General features: G+C 45.5%; 1 protein-coding gene across 1 annotated transcript in view; it reads left to right on the top strand.

Moving 5' to 3' along the window:
- Window positions 1–14761, top strand: part of LOC148533727 (cytochrome P450 2K4-like) — an 83625-nt gene that overhangs the window by 16679 nt on the left and 52185 nt on the right. The window contains exons 3-4 of the mRNA XM_088467319.1: window positions 4648–4797; window positions 11817–11977. Coding sequence (XP_088323445.1) covers window positions 4648–4797; window positions 11817–11977 — 311 coding nt within the window. The remainder of the gene's footprint in view (window positions 1–4647; window positions 4798–11816; window positions 11978–14761) is intronic.

The raw sequence follows: 14761 nt of genomic DNA, 5'->3' as shown, positions 1-14761 counted from the left end.
GAATGAATCTAAAAAAAATTAGAAAAATGCAATCTGTATTAAAATTAACCTCAACATTAAAACACTATAAGAACCAAACCAAAAGCAACTTTAAAATTATTTAAACTATACACAACATTACTAACAACCAAACATATGAACATTAAAAATAACCAAACTATTAAAAATTATGATAACATTGTATGCGTCCATATTTTTATTATGTTTTATTTCCCCTTAGCTATGTCTTTGGATAAGGACCGTGAATTTATCACGGCTTCCTGGAGCGTTTGGAGGCAAAGGAGTGTCTCTGGAGGGTCAGCTGTCGCGACTAATCCAATAAATCCAGAAAAACTATTGGAATTGGTGGAATATAGCCGTCAATACTGTAGTGATACATCCGTGAAATGGGTGAGAAATAGAATCCCAAATCTCCGTACAGTCTTTGTCAAAGAACGGAAGAAGGTGGAGAGGAGACGAAACGTTCAGGAGCGTTCACTGATGACGTGTATCGGACCACCCTTTGGTGCTATCCTCTTATGTCCTTTATCATGGACCAAAAACCACAGCATCAGTCAGCCGAGCGAGAGGGAGAAGATGAGGTGGCTGAACTTCACAGTGTAGCGTCTGAGGCAGGTTTGGTAAGTAGAGACACAGGCCCTCATTCAGACCCGGTCGCAAGCGCAGAGCGCTCGCAACCGGGTCGATGTTTTGGTCCTGAGCACACGCAGCGGCCGCACTGTGCGTTTGCAAGCCCCGGAGCGAGAGAGAAATTCTCTCGCTCCGCAGCTCACTACAAAAGGGACGGCTGTCGATGTTGATCGACAGCTCAACCCGTTTTGTAGGCGTGGCGGGGCGGTGGTTTCACAAACCGTTTTGTGGGCGGCCGCACTGACATCAGCAGTGATGTCAGTGGGGAGCTTCCTGCTCAATCAAAGCAGGAAGCTCCCTGGGGCTTGCAGTTGCCGAGACCCAACCTTAGGGTCTCTTCGCAAGCCCCGATGGTCGCGATGGTCTTGACCATCGCGACCATCAACCTGGTCGGTCGCTAAAACTGTGGGTGGTAACCCACAGCTTATCTAGCAACCAGGAGGCCGCACTTGGACAGTCACGCGGCCGCCCTCATTCAGAACGAGCGCTCGCTTCTTGCAACCGCCTCTGAATGAAGACCACAGTGCATACACAATATGTTTTTTTTTTTAAATATTCCTTTTATAATGTTCCACAAATGTCCACTTTATTGTCAATTATCTCAAACACTCCTCCTGCCATGGCACTGCACCTGGGCCATTAAAATAGGCCATATACTCCTCCCTCACCTGTTTGGCCCATGCAGTCCCTGTGGTTTGCATTGGAGGTGCCGCCACTGATGAAAACTGTGCAATCTCCTCCGGATGATCTGGGTCTTCTGGCATAGCTGTGCCTGATGCCCTTTGTTGGGTTGTTTTGCACGGTAGAAAGTTATGCAGAACACAGCATGCCAACACGACCCAGTCTTCCACATGCAGGTTTATGGTGGTGTGGAAAATGCGGAACCGGTTGCTCAGAATTCCAAATGCATTTTCCACAATACGGCATGCCCTAGAAAGCTGATAGTTGTAGATGCGCTTTTCTCTGGTTAAGCCCCTTTGAGCATATGGTTTCATCACATTTTCGTGTAACGTGAAAGCCTCATCAGCCACAAAAACGTACTTTAGGCCGTGCTTTGTCTCCTACACGGACAAGTTGAGGGTCTTGGAGGTGAGCCTCTTGTAGAATGCCGTCTGTTTGAAGGACCCCCCATCCGAAGCATTGCCATTCTTGCCAAAATCCACAAAGACAAACTTGTAATTGGCATTCACCACCTCCATTAGAAAGATGCTGAAGTACCCCTTGTAGTTGTAATAGTAGGATCCGCTGTTGGCAGGTGGGGTGATGCAGATATATTTCCCATCTACAGTATGGCTTCCCTGCAGTTAGGGAAATTCCAACGCCGTTCATAGTCTTCAGCGATGGTTTTCCACTCATCAACAGTTGGTGGAAACTAGAAAAAAAAATAAAAAAGTGGTTAAAACATGAACATTAATTTTATTTTATTTTTTTCAATACAGACTCCAACCCAAGAACTGGAATTAGCATCTACGCCTGATTTTAGCATCCCTGGTGACAGTGAGGGGGATGTATCAATTTCCCCATGCCCACCACCAACCGCACCACCCCCAGCACCTACCGCACTTTCCCAGCGAAAGAGAAAGCACCCAGGAAAAAAACACCAAAGCACGGAGCCCGTAGACGATTTTTTTACGGCAGGTGAAAGAGGTTTTAAAAAGGCACCCAGACCACCTAGAACACTTCACCTCTCATATAAATAGCATCATGTGGCAAATGAATGCTGAAACCCAAACAGAATTCCAGCGCCTGGTATATGAGTTGCTCATCAGGGCAATGCGTAATAATTTACATCCATTGACCTATATTGGTGACAATCTGCCCTGCCCACCTGCCCCAACCGCCTCTGTGATGCCTCCATTCTAGTTTTAGCCTACTCCCCCACACACTAACCAGACCACCGCAAACCCGGCTATATATAGTGCCCTTTTAGAAGCAGAGGAGGATATTACGGAGTTTTAGGACATCTAAAGTTTTATTGTTGTTGTTGCCTGAAGTATCACCAAATTATATCTCTCCCAATACCTACTCTGTGGTGTATGGTGTTGACGACGCTGATTGGACACGGTCACTACACACATGGCGCGCAAGGACAGATTGCTGGAAGCCGGGACCACAATCTGTACTTGCGCCATGTGTTTCTTGGCCTATTCAATCCAGCGTCTGACCCACCATATACCATGTGGTGAAAATGCAGTTTTACATTATAAATGCCTATAGGAGACTAAAAAAAAAAGAAAAAATTTTCAATACATGTTTGGAATGCAAATGTTATACTGTTGTCATAAAGACAGTTTTATTACTCACAGCACAGTTTTATTACTTACAGCCATATCGGCAGAAAATGTTTACACTGTTTTAAAGTGTTTATACAGCAGTTTTCTACATTTAAAAAAAAAATAAAATAAATTTCTTTCACAAGAAATAAATGTTTGGAGAGTTTTTTGTTACCTTACAAAACTGGTACTGCAGCACTTTGACAATAGCCGTACAGGTCTCCGGGATGGTGACGCCCCAAAGCCTGAGGGTATATGAGGGTCCAAAACTTCAGGTCTTCCAGTGACCTTCCTGTAGCCAGGTACCTCAGGGTAGCCACCAGCCTCTCCTCAGCAGGGATAGCCCCCCGTAGCTTATTATCCTGCTTCCGGATGTAGGGGATCACCAGACGCAGCAACTCCTGGAAGGTGTCGTCATCCATGCGCAGGCGGTTGCGATAGTCATCCGATTATTCTCCCGATTCTCCATCAGCAGGGACGTGTGAGAGCTAGTATCCCTCTGCAGCAGCCACTCCCACTCCTTGGTCCAGCATGCTCTCCTCTTTTGCTGGACCCTCTCCTTCAACACCTTAACCCCAGCATAGGCGAGCAGAATATACCGATAGGGATCCATCAGCATAGAATGCTGGATAAAATACAGGATATAATGCAGGTAAAACACACTTTGTTGAGCCAGGCAAAACAAAGCAGAGCACAAGAGCAATGTATAGCATTCAGCAGGTGTACACCAAGCCTCACTAGTCACACAGCAGAAGTGCACAGACCTAAAATGGCTCCTGCATTATATACCCCCTAGTTAAGCCCGCCCATTATTTAAATTTAGTTGAATACTTGCAGATCATCATGAGGTGTTTGGCAAGCCAATGATTTATAGTGCACGATCGCATGAATTGGACATCGGACACGATGCACCAAATCATGTCCAGGACTGCCGGGGAGAGTCCAAGGGAAATCAGACACGATATCGCATCGTGAGCACATCACCTAGTGAGTAGGCACCTTTACGCAACTGGTCCCATAGCCTAGTGGGCCAGATCACAGCAATAGCTTGAACAAAGTCCTCGGCTCAATTCTCTCATTTACCACTTTTACAATTTAACCTTTATTATAGCGGAAATTCACATGGTTGACTAATCCATAATATTCTTTGTTATATAAGCCAGAAGTTCCCAAACAAGGTCCCAAATCCTTTCCCCCCCCCTTCCCCACATACAATAAGACTTTCCTCTAGTCTCCAAACCTTTAAGCATTCCCTAAAAACTCACCTCTTCAAACAAGCTTATAAAATTCTGGAACCACCCACACAACATCCATAAGCTATCCTACCAAATTACATCCCCTCTATAGAGCCTACACATAACTTTACATATTTTCTATTTCTTCACTTTTACACTCTCCTGGCACTAGGCCACCATTGCTGTGTGACTGGATCATGCAGCCCACCAATAACCTCTGCAATCTGGCTGGGCCATTAGACAATAGGTAGCACTTACCCTTGTGTATCAATGTCTGTTTCCCTTTAGAGTGTAAGCTGAGCAGGGCCCTCTTACCTCTATGTCTGCCTCTTATTACCCAGTCTTGTTATCGATTTTCAATTGTAAAGCACAATGAAATATGCTGGCGCTATATAACTGTTAATAATAAATAATATTTTTAGCTGCTAATACAATCATATAATGTAACAGATATTATTATTGGACAATGTTTGGTGGAATGTGTCATTGTATTCTACATTATGTCATAGGACTCCCATTTGCACACGGCGAGAACTGGAAGGCCATGAGAAGATTCACCCTCTCCACATTACGGGACTTCGGCATGGGGAAGAGAACAATAGAGGACCGGATTATTGAGGAATGCGGATATCTGATTAAGCTATTGGAGTCTCTGGAAGGTACAAATGATTAAAGTGCTGTTTTCACTATCTCACCTGCGCTGCATCCATCTCCTGATCTACAGTACCTGGCATGTGGGCAGCCATCTGAGAAATTTAGTGAGTAGGCATTACCATAATTCAGTGGTTCCCAAACTCACTCCTCAAAATGGAATGGGTATGTAATCTTGTTTCTACATCCTAACACTAACTCTCCCCCTACCCAATCCTAACCCTAACCCGCCCCGTTAGTGCTAAACCTAACCCTCACCCCTTGGTGCCTATACCTAACCATCCCAACTTACTGCTTAAATCTAACCACCCTCTAGCCCACTTCCAGTGGTGCCTAACTGATCCCCGGGGGTACCTAACCCTATCCTCCCCCTCCCCTAGCCTAACCCTGACCCCCCCATGATGCCTAAATGCCTAAACCTAACCCTCCCCCCCACAGCTAAGTCCTAACCCCTGCTATACTTACGTTCGGCAACCTGACTGTCGGGGTTCCGGCGCCGGTGTTCTAGCCGGGTAGTGGCATTCCAGCACCGGGATTTCTTCAGCCGGGATGCTGCACGTCAGGATTATAACTACATCCCCTCAAAACACCCTAACAGTCCAGGTTTACAGGATATCAATGCTTGAGTACAGGTTGCTTAATGGTTACCCTTAAAAGCTGGCCTATTAGGGTGCCTTGAGAAATGACTTTGGGAACCACTCCAAAATTTATGGGTGGTAAAAGTGCAAATGGTTTGAAATTGTAGATGATAGCAATTCCATAGTATTGTTTTGAGTTTAACTAAAATATAAGTTGCAAGCTGCAACCTACAAGGAAACCTAGGCCCTGATTCAGACCCACTCGCAAGCGGCTGTCCGCTCGCAAGTGGGTCGATGGTCTGCACTGAGCATGCACACGATGGAGGGAGCTCCGTCGTGCGCATGCGCCAGATGCGACGAGCGAAGGAAAGTCCTTCGCTCGTTGTGTCTGATCAAAGGTGGCGTGCTATCGATGTTGATTGACAGCACGCCCCCATTGGTGGGCGTGCCGGGGGCGTGCCTCCCTGACGGGGGCATTCCCAAGGGAACGCCTACCATCAGAAGCCGGCCCACTGACATCACTAGTGATGTCAGTGGGAGTGATTTTGGCTCTGATAGAGCCAAAATCACTCCGGGCCTTGCGGTTGAAAACCTCAACCGCAGGCTCCGGCTCGCAGTTTCGATGGTCGCGATGGTCACGACCATCGCGGCCAACAAACTGCACGCTTGTATAGGCTGTGGGTGGTGACCCACAGCTATACGAGCGTCCAGGAGGACGCTCCATTTTTATGGAGGGCGGCCCTCATTCAGAGCGTGCGCTCTGCTCAGAGCGTACGGCTCTGAATGAGGGCCTTAGTCCTAATAATTTTCGGAATTTGATGAATACCATAATTTCCACATTCCCATACTAATGTACTAATGTATGGTGTGTGTGGAAATTAATGCAGGAGGACTTATCCAGGAGATATCAGTAATATCTCCTGTGTTAAGATACTTCATGAATACTAAAATAATGATATTTAAGGAAAATGTCCTTACAAACGTTATTTTAGTGTTGATGAATAGGCACCTCAGTCAGTTGAGCCATCCTGGTGGCAAAATCATGTATGAATCTGCGGTAATAACCCACCAGACCAAGGAATGTTCTGAGTTGTGATTTACATTTGGGTTTAGGCTAGGTGAGGACTGCTTCCACCTTACTGTGCTTAGATCTAACCTGCCCTCTGCCTACGATATATCCCAAGTATTTCACCTCCACCATTCCAATGGCACATTTCTCAGGGTTAGTGGTAAACCCATGTGCCCGTAAAGACTGTAACACTGCCTCTACCTTTGGAAGGTGTGACATAGAGTCAGAAATAAAGATGACGATGTTGTCTAAATATGCAGCTGCGTACTCCCTGTGGGACCAAAGTAACTTATGCATAGCCCTCTGGAAAGTTGCTGAGGCTCCATGTAAACTAAAAGGCAGCATTTTCTACTGGTACAAGCCCTCTGGGGTAGAGAAGACTGGTCTTGCTTTAGCAGCTTCAGTCAAAGGAATCTGCCAATACCCTTTTTGTCAAATCGATAGTGGTGAGATACTGGATTTTTGCTAGATTCTTCACCAGCTCATCAACCCGGGGCATAGGGTAGGAGTCAAACTGAGAAATTTTATTTAACTTGCTAAAGTCATTACAGAATCTTAAAGCCCCTGAAGGCTTAGGCACTAAGACAATGGGGTTATTCCATTCGCTGTTTGACTCCTCTATGACCCCTAAGTGCAGCATCTGCTCCACCTCTCGTTTTACAGCTGCCCGTTTTGCCTCGTTTATGCGATAGGATCTCTGCTTTATTATCACCCCGGGAGGAGCAACAATATCATGCTGTACGATTTGGGTCTTTTCCGCAATAGCAGAGAACACATCTTGGTTTCGAGCTACTAAGATCACCACTTCCTGTTTTTGGCTAAGACTGAGGGAGACTTCCATGGGTACGTGACAGTCTGGGGTTTTCTTTGCCACTAAAGAGGGCTGACTGGCACTTTCTTTCCAAGGTTTTACTAGATTTACATGATAAATTTGTGCCTCCTTCCTTCTACCCTCCTGTCGGACTCTGTAGTTGACAGGTCCCACCGCCTCTACAATCTCATAAGGGCCTCGCCATTGAGCATACAGTTTGCTTTCAGTACTGCGCACAAGCACTAGTACCTTGTCTCCTGGTTTGAAAGATTGGTCAACTGTGGTAACGTCATAATTGCGTTTCTGACGCTGTTGACCTCTGTCCATATGTTCATTCAGCAGTGGTGCAATCTGCCTTAACCGGCCATACAATTGGGACACAAACTGAATGATATTAGGATATTGGCATGGCTGTTGCTCCCACCCTTCTTTTAACTCATCTAAAATACCTCTAGGTTGCCTCCCATAGAGAAGTTCGAAGGGACTGAACCCCGTGGAGGATTGGGGCACCTCACAAACTACAAACATCAAATAAGGCAGGAGTAGATCCCAATCTCGCTTTTCTTGTGACACCTCCCTCTTTATTATCTGTTTAAGGGTCTGGTTAAGGCATTCCACTAGGCCATCCATTTGCGGGTGATGAACTGAGGTAGTAATCCTATCTACCCTTAACAGTCAGCACAAATCTTTCATCAATTTAGATACAAAAGGGGTACCTTCATCTGTCAGAACCTCTTTTGGTATTCCCAGATGGGTATATAGCATCAATAACTCCCCGGGCAATAGCGCTATATTTCATGTTGCGTAGCGGGATGGCCTCCGAGTACCTTGTGGCATAATCTACTACCACTAATAGGTATTGATGCCCACAAGCAGATTTTTCCACCGGCCCTATCAGATCCATACCAATTCTCTCAAAAGGTACAGAAATGACAGGGAGGGGAACCAAGCGTGGCCGAAACCCAGGCCGGGGTGCTGTCTTCTGACACACTGGACATTCCTGACAATACTTTTTTACTGCTGCATGAATGCCGGGCCAGAAGAATCATAACTGAATACGCTGGAGAGTTTTCTCCTCCAACAAATGGCCACCCCACAGGTGTGTATGAGTCGCACTCAACACCAACTGCTCATGTTTCTGGGGAATCAACAATTGGTCTACTCTCTTACCCTGCAATTATGTTACACGATATAACAAATAATTTTTCAATGCAAAGTATGGTACACCTTCTGCTGGTAAAGCCGTGAGTATTCTACCATTTATCTGTACAATATTTTCAAATGCATTTATCAAGTTCCCATCATTCTGTTGGTCTTGGCCAAAGTACTTCCTTGCCAATGGGAAACTACTGTGCCTCAATCTCACTCCCCTCCTGCTGCTCACTGGCTAAGGAGGGTGTTACAGCCACCAAACTTGGGGACACAGCAGAGCTTGGCTCTTTGGACACCTCTGACATAGACCATCTGCTATCATCATGCCATATAACCACCTCTTGTAATAATGGAAAGTCCTGACCTAGGATGAAAGGGTCGGGTGGTCTGGCGGCTACTGCAGCTACCACCTTCAGAGATCGCCCTTTAATCACTATAGGGAGGTGCACTCGGGGGCATTCTTCTACATCCCCATGTACACATATAATCTTTACCAGAGGTTGCACCTGATCAGCCCCAGTTGGAACCAGGTTGGCAGAGATAATGGTTAATTCACTGCTAGTATCCACTAAGGCCCAGACCTCCTGGCCTTCCACTTGCACCATCAAATGAAACAAGGTGGTTTGCACTGGAGAAGTGCTTCCAGCAGCCATGCTGACCACTGGTCAAGTTGTTTTTCCAGCACTGCAGTCCATCAGCTCGCCCTGCTTTGGGCAGTCCTGGTGCAAATGACCGGGCTAGCTGCAGTCAAAACACACAGCTGGAGGTAAGTTGTTGGCTTTAACGACTGAGACTTGGGTTCTAGGCTTGGGTACTGGCTGGAACCCCTGCTTGAGTTTGTTCAAATTTCCAAGAGTCAGGAACAATTCAATCACTACCCTTAACTCCTCAAACATTTGAGGATCAGCCGGTAAGACCCAATGTTGCACCATACGGCCTAGTACATGCACAGCATTGTCCAAGCCACCACCTCTACTATACGCTGAGCAGAGTTTTTATCTGGCTACAACCATGCCTTAGTCAGCCTGGCTAATTTGACCAGCTGGACCCTTGGAGGCTCAGACAAGTTCAGCCATCATTCTTGAAACTCTCGAGCTTTGCTGGAGCCAGTCCAACCCTGTTGAGTATGGCCTTTTTCAAGTGAGTATAGGAGCTTGCCTGAATCACATTTAAATCAACATATGCTCTCTGAGGTTCCCCTGTGAGACAGGGAGCAAGTCTGGCAGCCCACTCCTCCTCAGGCCATTTTAAACGTGCAGCAGTATGCCCAAAGTTGCATAGAATTCCCTGGGCTCCCAGCCCTATACACAGGAACTAAGCAGTTTTATATTGTGCACAATTTGAATATACCCATGGTCAGATTATCACTGTGAACAACTGTTATATGCTGTGAACAGCTGTTATATGGCTGGCCTGCCACACTCACCTATCTAGCTGGTACTAATGCTACTCAGACTCACCATGCTGCTGCGCAGTGGGTAGCATCCTGCAATGCGTCTGACTGCCTCTGTGGGTGGATCCAGTCACTGTATCTAGGCTCTTGCTGCGTAGTAGTATCCAGCAAGGTCCCTGTTCAGGCACCAAATGTGACAAGAATCACATAGACTGTATAAAATCTAACAGACGTTTATTTTCTCACCACAGGCAGGTATACATGACAGTGCAGTGTTCATAGGCAAGATGTTACAGGCTGGTACACAGGACCTTCCAAACAGCAATACAGTTCTTTAGTGGACTCACAGATCCAGGATCCCTAACACTAGTCACCCCTGGGCCTATAACCTGGGCGACTAATTCACCATCTGGATCATCATCCCAGTGCACAAACAACATTTTTAAAGCTAGCTAACAGGTGCTACTAATAAGCCTAGCTGCAGTTCATCTCTGACTGAATTTGGACTGAATCGATGTTCAACAGCTGTTCCACATTTAAACCAGTGAAATCCTGCTGTCCCTGCCACAATATATATATATATAGAGAGAGAGAGAGAAAGAGAGAGAGAGAGAAATCGCAGAGCAAAACAAATGGAACAGATGGCTGAGTGGACCAACAGCTAAGTTGGCAGCACTAAGGTTTTCAGATGTTGCATTTCTTGTGTGTCACCTCCTACCTGTCCAGCCTCACTTTCATTGTCCCTACAGTACCTTTGACACATCCAATGCTCCCATTACCTACTGGAAGTGTGTCCTTGGCCTTCTGCTAACTTACTATACACATTTTCTCTTGGTGGGTTGATTTGCTCATTACACGATCAGTACTGAATTCACAGAAATCGACCTCTACCCCGGTGACATCATTCCTTCTATACTACCTGTGTGACCAACAGTCTCTCTGCTACTACTAAATGAATGCCCCAATGCTACTCTACATGACTATCAACATGTATAAAACAGAAAAAGAGAGATCTCACACCAGAGAGCTCATATCATCCTTACCTTCAATGATATCACAATTTCTGTAGTCTGCTCACATACCCTACTCCCACCTATATTACTCACACTGGTACACCCTCACACCTACCCTACTCCCACCTCTACTGCTCATACTGGTACACACCTCACACCTACCCTACTCCCACCTGTACTGCTCACACTGGTACACCCTCACACCTATCCTACTCCCACCTATACTGCTCACACTGGTACACCCTCACACCTACCCTACTCCCACCTATACTACTGACACTGGTACACCCTCACACCTACCCTACTCCCACCTGTACTGCTCACACTGGTACACCCTCAAACCTACCCTACTCCTACCTATACTACTCACACTGGTACACCCTCATACCTACCCTATTCCCACTTGTACTACCCACACTAATACTTCCTCACACCTATCCTACTCCCACCTACAGTATATTACTCACATTGATACACCCAGTGGAGTCCCTCCCTCTGTGAAACTCGTTGTGGGGAGGGATGCCTTGTGCGAAAAGGGGGTGTGGCCTCAGAGATGGGGCGTGGCCTCAGGAAGGGGCGTGGTCTTGCGACCCAAACATGGTCCCCGGCCCGTGGTTATCTATGGGGTGGTGGGGGGAGGCGGAGGTGAGGTCAGTGCAGGCTCCCTCACTGTGACAGGAGCAGAGTTCTGCACTTAATGCTACATTGCAGCACCCAGCTCCTGTCACTAAGGGGGAACCTGCCCCTTGGCGGGTGACACCTGGTTTTGGCCCGCAACCCCCGCACCCCCCTTGTGATGCCACTGGATACACCCTCACACCTACCCTACTCCCACCTATATTACTGACACTGTACACTCTCACACCTACCCTACTCCCGCCTATATTACTGACACTGTACACCCTCACACCTACCCTACTTCCAAATATATTACTGACACTGTACACTCTCACAGCTACCCTACTCCCACCTATACTACTCACACTGTTTCACACTTTTATTCTTCAACAGGTGAACCAGCTGACCTGACATTGAGCACAAACTTTGCAATCGGAAATATAATTATATCCATTGTTTGGGGACAACGTTTGGATTACAAACATCCGCTTTTACTCAAAATCATGACGCTTGTAGATGAAAATTTTAGACTTTTTGGGAGTCCTTCAACTGCGGTAATATTTTACAGTTTCAAGAAAAAATATACATTTTGTTTATCTGTATTATAGTTAAAAAATGCATCAAATTAATTTCACTACTATATATGCTAACATTAAAACCTACCATAAAAAAAACAGTTATATTGTTTGATATTTTGGATGTGGATGAACAGATTATGGGTCTGATATTGAGGTGGAGGCAAAGCAATGTACCTTTGTATCTGGAATAAACCATGTTGCTATGCAAGGGGTGCAAATATTTAAATTTATTGTTTTTGCGTGCAGGGTAAATACTGGCTTCTGTTGCATGTAGCCCAGCTTTATTTTTACACTGCAATTTAGTAGAGATGAGCTGTTCCAATTCTCCAAGAACCGGACCCACCCGAACTTCGTGTTCCGAGGCGAAATCCGAGGCTGGCTCGGGGTTTCCCACCTTACTCGGATCCGAAAACGAGGGAAAACGCATCATCACCTGCTGTCGGATTCTCGCGGTCTTTGGATTATATAAAGGTCCCCGCGACCGGCGCCATTTTCACTCTGGCTGTAGAGAGAGAAGCTAACAGATGTGAAGTCAGTCACTGTCAGTCACTCAGTGTGTGTCCAGTCGGGGTCTTGGGCTGAAGGCTTCTGCTGTGTTGTCCATAAAGGGGCTTAGGCTACAGTATATAAAAGGGGGCTTCCTTCAGTGGGTCCTGCAGCTGCTGTGTCACTTGTCCTGTCAATTACCTGTGGCTGCTGCTGTGTTGTTGTCCTATCTATTAGGCTAGGGATGCAGTCCATAAAGGGGTTCTGTGTTGTCCAGGGGGGGTGCTCTGTCAATTAGACATGCTCTTCCCCAGTGTAAAAAAAAAAAATAAAAGTGCTTTTTTTGTGTGTGTATGTGTGTGCGTTAGCAACTTAGCTGCTCTATTATTGTTCGGTGACACTGCCGCAGTTTATCGTCTATGATTTGTGACTCTGCAGGTGGTCTGTCCGCACTCTGCAGGGGTGCTTTGTTGTCCATAAAAAAGGTGTGCTGTCTGTGTTGTTCATCAAGGGGGCTGCTGCCTCATTCCGGGGTGTTCTTGTGATACTAAGTGGTAGCGTGATGTTATTCTTATTCATAAATAATCCTGTGACACTGAGTCGTAGCGCAGTGTGTTATTCTTTTCTTATTCATAAAAAATCTTGTGACAATGTAAGTGGCAGCGCAGTGTGTTATTCTTTTCTTATTCATGAATAAGCTTGTGACACTGTAGGTCATTGATACCGCAGTGTAATATTTAAAATTGGTACAAATTGACATGTGTGCTGTACCCCACTTCATTGATATGGAGAACGATCAGTTAAGAGGAGAGCAGGAACCACATACTAGTGCTGGAGCTACTGCCAGTGCCACCAGTCATGATGATACTAGTCCATCTACATCATCTACTAAAGCCCATGCCCAAGGGCATACAGTGCTTAAGTCAGGGCATCTAAAATCAAGAACCAATCAATACAGTGGTAAAGAAAAAAACATCAAAGGGAAAGTTAGCTGAAGAAAGACATAACATTGTCAATATGCCTTTCACCACATGATGTGGTAAGGAAATGCATATTTTTTATGACTATGATATTATTATTTATGACTGGTGGTTATCTTATGATGATGTAAGCACAAGTGAACATTCTGAAATAGAAATCGAGGATGCTTCTGTGGAAGTGCACCAGGATGCGCAGGATATTTGTGTAGCTGACACTAATAAGGATGTTGTTGATGAGGATGTTGTTTGTGTAAATCAGGCACCAGTGGAAGAAACAGTTATAGCCCATGATAAGGAAAAACCCATCATCATGCCTGGGCATAAGACAAAAATATCCACTTCTTTTGTGTGGAGTAATTTCTACCCATATCCGGACAACAGTTGTCAAGTCATCTGTACCCTTTGTAAAGCCAGAGTAAGTAGAGATAGGAACCTTAACCATATAGGAATCTCCTCCATGTTACTGTACGTAACCTGCAGCGCATTCATCCAAAAAGTTTTTGTGTTGACTCATCTGCATCACCAGTGGGTCTTTTGGGAAAGTTTTACTTTTTCTTGGCACATGCACTTGCTGGAGAAACTGAAGGAGAAGCCATCGCTGGTTAAGCGGACAGTGGGTACAACTGCATTTTGGAGGCCACTAATGAAGTTTTTTTTAATCTCACTGTACAGGTTGGGAATTGCTTTTCTAGTGAAGTGGAATCTTGATGGGATTTGGTAGTGGGGACACAGGACCTCAATTAACTGTCTAAAACCCACTGCATTATTGATGGATATTGGATGCACATCTAATACCAGCATAGATGTTATGGCGTCAGTGAGCCGCTATGCAACTGGTTGACTGCTGTTTGTTCAACAGTCAATTGTTTTTTAAAGTACTACCAGTAGTCTTCCTAGTCCCCTTCTTCCACTCCCAGTAGCAGCAGGCATAGCACTCAAGGATACTTCTGGGGCAAGGACTGATGTGAATGAGTAAAATATTTTTGTAAATGCTTCCCTTCCTCCCTCATAAATTTGCTTCGGAATCAAAAAATTTAATTTACTACTAATCAAATCTTGCTTTCCCTGCCTTCAACTACATACATACTCCAACTCCATCAGGCCTCTTGAATAATAAAAACATTTGTTTACTAACATGACATGTTGGAAGTTGAACTGCCACTGCTGCTGCAATCTTTGGCATGCAGTTGCTGAATGCCAAATATGTCCATAAATGTGTATGGCCACAGACAACATCTCCTGCATGCCCCTTGTAATTGTAAAAAATATTCTGAACCACCAAGTTGATTTTGTG

Source organism: Taudactylus pleione, unplaced genomic scaffold (assembly GCF_031769625.1).
Source record: "Taudactylus pleione unplaced genomic scaffold, aTauple2 ptg000070l, whole genome shotgun sequence".
NCBI classification, from domain to species: domain Eukaryota; kingdom Metazoa; phylum Chordata; class Amphibia; order Anura; family Myobatrachidae; genus Taudactylus; species Taudactylus pleione.
This window is presented reverse-complemented; position numbering and strand designations above follow the sequence as displayed.